At 43.0% G+C, this 10,291-nt stretch overlaps 1 protein-coding gene across 1 annotated transcript in view; it reads left to right on the forward strand.

Annotated features, from left to right (window-relative positions):
* Slc25a33 (solute carrier family 25 member 33) overlaps positions 1-5,937 on the forward strand; it is a 44,210-nt gene extending 38,273 nt beyond the window's left edge. Inside the window, exons 6-7 of the mRNA XM_004657670.3 lie at positions 3,065-3,345; positions 5,470-5,937. Coding sequence (XP_004657727.2) covers positions 3,065-3,345; positions 5,470-5,672 — 484 coding nt within the window. The 3' untranslated portion in view covers positions 5,673-5,937. The remainder of the gene's footprint in view (positions 1-3,064; positions 3,346-5,469) is intronic.
* The last annotated feature ends 4,354 nt before the right edge of the window (positions 5,938-10,291 follow it).

Consider the following 10,291-nt stretch of genomic DNA (forward strand, 5'->3'; position numbering starts at 1 on the left):
TGTCCTTCCAGTTTATGACCAGCCTTGTCTCCTAGCAGCCTTCAATATCAACTCCCAGTGCCAAGTGTTCACCATGTCCTAAAGTCACTTCTATTTAGTAACAGATAAAATTGTGAACCTGCCAGCTGAGATACTTTCTACATGATCTTTTAATCTACCTAGCAACATGCTAAGAACATTTTAGAATTTTGTTCAGGTGGGCTCTTGTGAACATCTGCCCCTCAACAGTGAAAACTTGCCGCAGCGGTTACCAGGGAAACATTTCCTGCCTTCTAGCTTATAGTATTATAGCCAATGGACAAAGAGAATTGTAGTCTGGTGGGACAAGGGGCCTGAGGTGCCCCAGATCACTGGAGGGCCTTCAGTACAATTGCAGCGGGGTGAGCAGAGAGGAGGGTGGGAGGGCTTCGGGAAGCAGCAGCGCCTCCATCCTCTTGAGAGGAGCCAGCTGCAGAGCAGCAGGGAGGGAATGCAGATAAAAAGGTTTGAGGAAGAAATGAAAGTATAGGGATGGACAGATGGCTTAGCAGTCAAGATGCTTGCCTGCAAAGCCAAAAGGACCCAGGTTCCATTCCCCAGGACCCATGTAAGCCAAATGCACAAGGTGGCACTTGTACCTGGAGTTTGTTTGCAGCAGCTGGAGGCCCCAGTGTGCCCATTCATTCCCCCCTTCTCTCTCCCCCCCTCCCTCTTTCTGTCAAATAAATCAATAAAAATAAAATATTTAAAAAGGAAATGAAAGCATAGTCAAAGAATGGAATTTTAGCAGCTTAACTTAAATCTCTTTTCTCTTTTTAAACAAAAATATTTTGGGGAGTTGGAGATATGGCTTAGTGGTTAAGGTGCTTGCTATTAAAACCCAAGGACCCAGGTTTAGTTCCCCAGTACCCACATAAAGCCAGATACACAAGGTAGTGCATGCATTTGGAGTTCATGCACCGTAGTGCATGCATCTGGAGTTCATGTGTAGTAATTCATGCATCTGGAGTTCATGTGTAGTAGTTCATGCATCTGGAATTCATGTGTAGTACCTGGAGAACCTGACATGTTCATTCTCTCTTTCTTTAATAAATAAATAAAATATTAAAATGAGAAAAATATTTTTATTTATTTGCAAGGAGAGAAAGAAGGGGAAATGTACCAGAGCCTCTTGCCACTGCAAATGAATTTGAGGTCCATGTGCCTCTTGACTTAAGTGTATCTGGATTTAAGTGGGTACTGGGGAATTGAACCCAAGCTGGCAAGCTTTGCACACAAGAGCCTTTAACTGCTAAGCCATCTCCTCAGCCAAAAATCTTCTGTTTTGATTTTAAAATAAGGCTTCAAATTGACCTTGAGCTCATGGTATTCCTGCTGCCTCAGCCTCCCAAATGCTGAGATTATAGGCAAGAGCCGCCACTCCAAGCTTAGTTTGAAATTCTTTTTTTTTTTTTTTTTTTTTTTTTTTTTTTTTTTGGTTTTTCGAGGTAGGGTCTCACTCTGGCTCAGGCTGACCTGGAATTCACTATGTAGTCTCAGGGTGGCCTCGAACTCACGGCGATCCTCCTACCTCTGCCTCCCGAGTGCTGGGATTAAAGGCGTGCGCCACCACGCCCGGCATTGAAATTCTTGATTGTTTTTACTTTGTGATTCTAGAATCAACAGCACTTTATTCTGTGAAATAACTGTTAGGGAGTCAAGCAGAGCTTGGCTTATAAACAGAAAAGCATTGTCTGTAAAAGAGGCAAAGAACAAGATGTTACATTCCTTGTAAGCTGGGACAAGGAGACCAACAACAGAGGAAGAACTGGTCAATATCACCTTACTCTAGGTTGTCATTTTTGTGAAAGGATAAAGACAGAGGCTTGGAATAAGTTTTAAAATAATAGACGGCTCAGTGGTTACAAATAATAGAATAAGGAGCTGGGGAGATGGCCCAGTGGTTATAAAGGCACTTGGTCCTTAAGCCTACCAACTGGAGTTTAGATCCCTAATCTCTATGTAAAAGCCAGACATGTGGGCTACACATACTAATTCTAGTGCACTTACTCCAATGGGAAGCAGAATCAGAAGAACCCAAAGCTCACAGGCTTGTTATTCTGACTTTCCCAGCATAAAACAACAATAAGAGAGACCATGTCTCAAACAAGGTAGAGGGAGAAGAGTGACACCCCAGGAAGTCTTCTGACTTCCACATGTGTGTACCCATATATACACGTAAATAGCTTTACAATAAAAGAAGTAATAAAATAAAAATATATCATTCATGTGTGAGGCCCTGAGTCTGCTCCATAGTGTACAAACATTATAGTATTTGGAGAAAAGCAATAAAGAAAAATACCTTGGGCTAGGTATATAGCTCAGTTGTAGAACATTTGCCTCACATGCACAAGGCCTTGAGTTCAATCCCCAGTTCTACAAAGAGGAGGAGGATAGTATTAGACTCACCAATCTTTCAGAGTTTTAGTGAATTTCTCTCTTTTGTAACATACTTATTTTTATTGTGCATATAAATTTGTCTTGCTTTCTACTTAAAGCATTTTCCTACATTTTATCATCATGACTATTGTTTGTTTGTTTGTTTGTTTGTTTGTTTGTTTGTTTTCAAGGTAGGGTCTCACTGTAGCCCAGGATGACCTGGAATTCACTATGTAGTCTCAGGATGGCCCCATACTCTCTGCGATCCTCCTCCTTCTGCCTCCCGAGTGCTGGGACTAAAGGCATGTACCACTTTGCCCAGCCATCATCAGTATTTTAGCATAGTATATGTACCACATTTTTCTTACCTCATCCTGTTTTTAGGTGTTTAGGTTGTTCTGACAGTGTCTTCTCTCTGATCAGCATCTTTTCTTAGCACTCTCTAGAATTGGTTTCTAGGCTGTAAGCCTGCTTCTGTGACTGTTGGTCCCAATACAGACTATTCTGTGCTAACCAAGCTGGCCTCATGGTGGGCCGGGGGTGAGCTAGCCACAGAGCAAGGAGGACTAGTTTCTCCTTGTGATATTTCTCTGTGTCTTGGGTGATACTTTCTGTGACTTGGCTGTGGCATGTTTCTCAGTGACCTGTCATGAATCACTTTTGACAGGGTGAGAGGCTGCCAGCAGATGAACACACTGCAGTGTGCCCGGCATGTGTACCAGACAGAAGGTGTCCGTGGCTTCTACAGAGGGCTGACTGCCTCGTATGCTGGGATCTCAGAAACCATCATCTGTTTTGCTATTTATGAAAGTTTGAAGAAGTGTCTGAAAGAAGCGCCATTAGCCTCTTCCACAAATGGAACTGAGAAAAAATCCGCAAGTTTTTTTGGACTCATGATAGCTGCTGCTGTATCTAAGGGATGTGCTTCCTGCATTGCCTATCCACATGGTACGCGCTGCTCCTTTCCCAGAGCAGGAAAACAATTGTCAGGATTGTTATTGGTCACTCTTTGTAACTCTGTAGCATCCTGTAGCACAAACTGAAATGCAAGTGTAGGTTGAGTGGCCCTTACCCAAAATGTTCAGGACCAGGAGTATTTCAGAGTCCACAAGTTTTCAGCTTGCAGATGTGTGTGGCTTCACTGTTGAAGCATGCTAATCTGGCCATGGTGACATGCTAGGGGTTTCACATTCCAGATTTGCTGCATTGGGAATGCCTGCCCTGCCCCTGCAGGTAAGGTGCAAGAGTAGGACACTGGGGTTGACATGAGTCATGGAGTGCTGGGAACTGTACCTTGCTCAGCTCCAGCTTGATGTGGCCAAAATTTCCTATGCAAAATGAATGCAACACTTGGGAAGCCAAGGTAGGAGGGTTGCTGTGAGTTCAAGGCCAGTCTGAGACTTCAGAGTGAATTCCAGGTCAGCCTAGGCTACAGCAAGACCCTACCTCAAGAAAACAAAAACAAAAATGAATGTGAGCTCTGTATTGCTAAAGTTCTGATGTTTTCTTAGAAGCCCCAAATCTGAATTCTATTTAAAATTCTCTGAGTATTTGGTTAAGGTGCTTGCCTAAGAAGCCTAAGGACCCAAGTTTGATACCCCAGTACCCATGTTAGCCAGATACACAAGGTGGCACATGTGTCTGGAGTACATTTGTAGTGGGTCCTGATGCACCCACATATATTCATTCATTTTCTCTCTTTCTCTCCCTGTCTCTTTCTCTCTCAAATAGATAAAATTCTTTGATTCAAAGAAAAAGTATGAATTCTATTTTTTTAAAGATTTTCCTTTTAAAAATTTTTTCATTTATTTATTATTTGAGAGAGAGGGAGAATGGGTATGCCAAGTCCTCCAGACACATGCGCCCCCCTGTGCATCTGGCTTACATGGGTCCTGGGGAATCGAACCAGGGTCCTTTGGCTTTGCAGGCAAATGCCTTAACCACTAAGCAATCCCTCCAGCCCCAAACTCTGAATTCTATTTAAAATTCTTTTATTGAAAAACAAAAATCTGTTTTACATTAGGGTACCAAAAAAGTCTAGTTTGGATGAGTTTATTTTTCAGCACTTTTGTCTTTTTTTAAAAAATATTTATTTGTGAGCAGAGAGAAAGAATGAGTATGGGTGTGCTAGGACCTCTTACTGCTACAAACAGACTCCAGGTGTTTGAGCCACTTGTGCATCTGGTTTTACATGGTTAGTGGGGTATTGAATTCAACTGACAGGCTTTGTAAGCAAGCACCTTTCTTTAACTCTTCAACCACTGAGCCATCTCCTTTGCCCATGCTTTTTCTTTTCATTTATTCATTTATTTATTTATTTATTTGCAAGTAGAGAGAATAAGAGCCAGGGCCTCTAGCTGCTACAAACGAATTCCAGATGCATGTGCCACTTTGTGCATCTGGCTTTACATGTACTGGGGACATGTACTGGGAGATCGAACTAGTCATTAGGCTTAACCTCTGAGCCATTTCTCCAGAACCCCTCCCCCAGCTTTTATTGTTATTGATTACTTTATCTTTTTTGATGCTAGGGAGTGAGCCTAAAGCATTGTGCATGCTAAGCACATGCTCTGTCACTGAGTGATACCTCCAGTCAAGTTGAAAGAATTCTACAACTACTGCCCCACTAACCTACTTTAAAACACAAAAATAGTTTACTATGCCATGAAAACCAGGTTGTTTTCAAAAACCTGCCATGCTGTGAGGAATGACAAAGGCACCCAGGTATCTCAGTAACAGGTGTTTTCCTAACCTATGCTGGGCACCACTGAATGAGACCCATAGGGCAGATAGAGAAGAGATCAGCAAGGCAACAGGCAGGGGTGACCAGCCTCAGGCTGTGGATCCTTGGGAGGGAGGCCAGGTGGGCAGAGGCTTTAAGGAGGAGCTGGCTTTTCAACTGGACAGAGTAGATAAGGGTTTGAGGAAAGAGTTGAAAGTAGGGATGATCTAAAAGAACTTAACCTTTTCATTGTCTCTAGGTGTATAGAACCTAGATGCCCCTTGGACATAGCAGAGTCTTGACTTCTCTCCTCTTTTCTATAGCGTAAAACAGTATTTCTCTCTCTGCAGAAGTCATAAGGACACGGCTCCGGGAGGAAGGCACCAAGTACAAGTCCTTTATCCAGACAGCACGCCTGGTACTCCGGGAGGAAGGCTACCTCGCCTTCTACCGAGGACTCCTTGCCCAGCTCATCCGGCAGATCCCTAACACTGCCATTGTGCTGTCTACCTATGAGCTCATCGTGTACCTGCTGGGAGACCATGCACAGTAGCTGCCACATGGTTGTGCACTAGGAGAATAAAACTGAAAACCTTAGAGATTTTCTTTTCTGTTGATGTTTAGAGTGTTCGAAACTGAAACAGGAAAGGCCATAGAATATCTGGCTTATGTCACCTGTTGGACATTTCCTTTTGGATTCATGCTTTCTGGAAGGTTTAATTCATTAACGTTAATAGTTAATTATAACTTTTTTTTTAACTTAAGAGGATTGAGGATTAAGCAGCAAGTAAATTAAATCATGCTATTTAATTTAAGTATACATTTGGTTTGTGTTCTCTTTTATGCTCACTGTACTATAAACTGTAGCTCAGGGCCTAGGTGTTTCAGTGAAATGTGCCCTAGAAATACAGAGAAAGATAAATGAAAAACACAACTTCTTTTCTAATCTGACTTTAAGGTCTTACTGATGGATGGGAAAAAGGGGCTACGTTTCCTTTTTTTTTTTAATATTTTTCCTTGTTTATATTTATTTATTTATTAGAGACAGGGGGAGAAGGAGAGAGAGAGAGAATGGGTGCGCCAGGGCCTCTAGCCACTGCAGACGAACTCAGGACACATGTGCCTTCCTTGTGCATCTGGCTTTTGTGGGACCTGGAGACTTGAACCTGGGTCCTTAGGTTTTGTAGGCAAGTGCCTTAACCACTAAGCCATCTCTCCAGCCCATGTTTCCTTTTATAAAAAATGAGGGAGAGTAAGCTGAGTTCATTTAATGAGCATACTTCATCCAGTTGGCAGAGTGCTTGCCTAGCATATATAAAGCCCTGGATTTGACCCCCAAGTGCTACATAAACTAGGCATGCTGGCATATGCCAGTAATCCCAGAATTCATCACTCAGGCAGGAGGATCATAACCAGATCACTCTCAGCTACATAATGAGGTCAAACCCATCCTGGGCCTGAGACCATGTCTCAAAATAAAATAAAATTATGGGGGCTGGAGAGATGACTTAGTGGTTAAGTCATTTGCTTACAAAGCCAAAGGATCCTGGTTCGATTCTCCAGACCCAGGTAAACAGATGCACAAAGGAGTGCCTGCATCTGGAGTTCATTTGCAGTGGCTGGAGGCCCTACCATGCCCATTCTTTCTCTCAAATAAATAAATATTAAAAGTATTTTTAGGGGCTGGAAAGATGGCTTAGTGGTTAAGGCATTTGCCTGCAAAGCCAAAGGATCTTGGTTCAATTCTCCAGGACCCATGTAAGCCAAATGCACAACAGGCGCATGTGTCTGGAATTCATTTGCAGTGGCTGCTGGCGAGCCCATTCTCTCTCTCTCAAATATATATTTAAGAAAAATATTTTAAAAAGAAAAAGAAAATTATGGGCTGGAGAGATGGCTTTAGCAGTTAAGGTGCTTGCCTGCAAAGCCTAATGGCCCTGGTTCCATTCTCCAGTGCCCACATAAAGCCAGATATCTTAACAAAGTGGTACATGCATCTGGAATTTGTAGTGCTGGAGGCCCTGGTGTGCCCATTCTCCCCCCCTCCCTCCCTCCTTCTCCCCCTTTCTTTCTCTTTCTCTCTCTCTCTCTCTCTCTCTCTCCTTGCAAATAAAGCAAAAAGAAAAAATTACTAGGATTTTACTTTATGCATTTATTTATTTTTAAGACAGTCTCATGTCCCAGGTTGGTCTCAAATCTATATATAACTTAAGAAGTTCTTAAATTCTTTATCTTCCTGCCTCCACCTCCCAAGTGCTAGGATTTTAAGCATGCACCCACCACACCTGACCAGATTGCTTAATTTTAACTTGAATGAATAAATTTGACATTGAGTGTGTGCACATGCTAATAACTTAGTTATCTGCTTCCTCTGCACTGAACTTGAGTACCCAAAGTAGAAAGGGAGTAAGTAGAACAAGGGAGACTTCCTTTGGAAGGGGACTATTGGGTTTTAAATAAAACAGACCATAGCTTGAGCAGTGAGTGATGAAATCCCAAGTTCATTTCTCCTTCACAAGTTTAGTTATTGGAATCTCATTATTGTTCAAGGAGTTAAATTGTGTGTGTGTGTGTGTGTACACATCTCTTGTCTTTAACCTCATTATATACCAGTGTCTGGCAAGTGCTTTGTGAGATGTTTAGGTATTTTCTCATATAAACTAATCCAGCCAACCTTGTAAGGCAGGTGGTACTATCCATGCGTATTGGCAAGTGAGGGACTGTGTATACTTCACTTGAAATGAAGCAGATGGTAAGTTTTATCCTACTTGTTGAATGAATACATAAAAGATAACCAAAGGGCCTTAGAGCCCTTGTAATGTTCTGACTGCAAAGGCTGTGTAAGTCAGCTAATGCCTGAGTTGGCCAACTTAAAAAGTGAGGTTGATTTTGGCTCTCAGATTGAGAGGCTCCAGTCCATGATTGATTGATTGGTCCATTGTTTGGAGGCCTTGAGGGGGGTAGGTAGCACATCATAGCAGGAGCATATGTCCTACCAAAACCGTTCTGTGACCTAGAAACAGCAAAGGAAACAAGTGAAGTCCCACAGTCCCCTACAAGGGTACAACTCTAGTGACCACCCACTAGGCCTCACCTAGACCCTACCTCAAAAAACCAAAAAAAAAAAAAAAAAAACACCTTTCATCCCAGCACTTGGGAGGCAGAGGTAAGAGGATTGCTGAGTTCAAGACCACCCTAGGATTACAGAGAGAGTTCCAGGTCAGCCTAGGCTAGAGTGAGACCCTACCTCAAAAAAATGGGGCTGGAAGAGATGGCTTAGTGATTAAGGTGTTTGCCTGCAAAGCCAAAGGATCCTGGTTCAACTCTCCAGGACCCATGTAAGCCAGATGCACAAAGGGGTGCTTGCATCTGGAGTTCGTTTGCGTGGTTGGAGGCCCTGGTACGCCCATTCTCTTCTCTGTCTCTTTCGCAAATAATAAAATGTTTTAAAAAAAAAAAAAGTTTCTATTGCCCTCCATTAGTACCCTTGGCCTTTGGAGGACATTACAAATCCAGCCTATGGTGGTAATGTACTCCTCACTCCAACGCCAGGGCCTGGCAAACCATTTCATTCCCTTTACCCAAGGGTTATGAGTCTGCAGATACCAGTGATCTGAGCTCAAGTGATGCTGGGGACAATTGTTGGATGCACATGTCCACAGACTAGAGGCCTTCCTCGAGCTCAAGCAGACATGGAATCTTCCTGAAAAAGGAATGATGCTAGGCCACAGTGCCACATGTTTTGAGATACAGTATGCCTTAGGATATGTGCTCATTTCTGTGCTCAGAACTGGTGAAAGCTGCAAGGAAAAAACAGCAAGGGGCCTGGGAGAGATGACTTGGCAGTTAAAGCCTTTGCCTGCAAAGCCTAAGGACCCAAGTTCGACACCCCAGAACCCACGTAAGCCAGATGCACATGGGGGTGCATGCATCTGGAGTTTGTTTGCAGTGGCTAGAGGCCCTGGTGTGCCCTTCTCTCTCCCTCTCTCAATAAATAAATGTTTTAAAAAAAAAAAAAACATGATCTAAGAGAAATTTAGTCCAGACCTAAATCACCACCTTCATTTTATTTTGGTTTGCTTCACTCATGCTGGTTCCTTCTTCCTACCTAGTGAATGCACACAGCTGGGTGTGGACAGATGAACTGGCAGCAGGAAACAAAGGATGACATTGGCCTTCAACCCATCATTGCCCACAGAGAACTTAAAATAATCGATCTTTCTAAAACACTGGAAGGTGGCCTGGCATGGTGGTGCACGCCTTTAATCCCAGCACTCCGGAGGCAGAGGTAGGAGGATTGCAATGAGTTGGAGGCCACCCTAAGATGATATAGTGAATTCCAAGTCAGCCTGGGCTAGAGATCCTTCCTTGAAAAAAACAAAAGGGGGGGGGGGCTGGACAGTTGGCATAGCAGTTAAGGCATTTGCCTGAAAATCCAAAGGATCTCGGTTCAACTCTCCAGGACCCACGTAAGCCAGATGCACAAGGGAGCACATGCATCTGGAGTTTGTCTGCAGTGGCTGGAGGCCCTGGCACACCCATTCTCTCTCTCTCCCTCTTTCTCTCAAATAAATAATTTTTTTTAAAAAAATGGGAAGGTTCTGGAGTTACATTGTGTAGTTAGATATTAATTTTTAGTATGTATTTGAGAAAGAGGCACACAGAGAGTGAGTATGGGCACACTAAGGCCGCCTGCTGCAGCAAATGAACTCCAGACACTGCACCACTTTGTGCATCTGGCTTTACGTGGATACTAGGGAATCAAACGCAGGCCATCAGGCTTTGTAAACAATCGCCTTTAACCATTGAGCCATTTCTCCAGCCCAGATATGAGTATTTTGTATTAGTTTGCCTTGCCTAGGAATTTAGCCCAAATCAATACTGAAACTACCATAAAGTGACTTCCCAATCCCTCCTTCTGAGGTAATAGATTTCAAGTGGTATTTTTTTTTTTTACCTTCAGGCTTCATTCAAACAGCATATTACAAAACTTGTCTACACGTGGCTTTTTTAAAAAAAATAATATTTTTTAATCTATTTGCAAGCAAAAAGAGACAGAGAACGAGCGCACCAGGGCTTCTAGGTGTAAAAAACTCCAGACGAGTGCGCCACTTTGTACATCTGGCTTTATGTGGGTACTGAGGAATTGAACTTGGGTTACAGTTTAGCAGC

This window comes from Jaculus jaculus, chromosome 5 (genome assembly GCF_020740685.1).
Source record: "Jaculus jaculus isolate mJacJac1 chromosome 5, mJacJac1.mat.Y.cur, whole genome shotgun sequence".
In the NCBI taxonomy this organism is placed as follows: Eukaryota; Metazoa; Chordata; class Mammalia; order Rodentia; family Dipodidae; genus Jaculus; species Jaculus jaculus.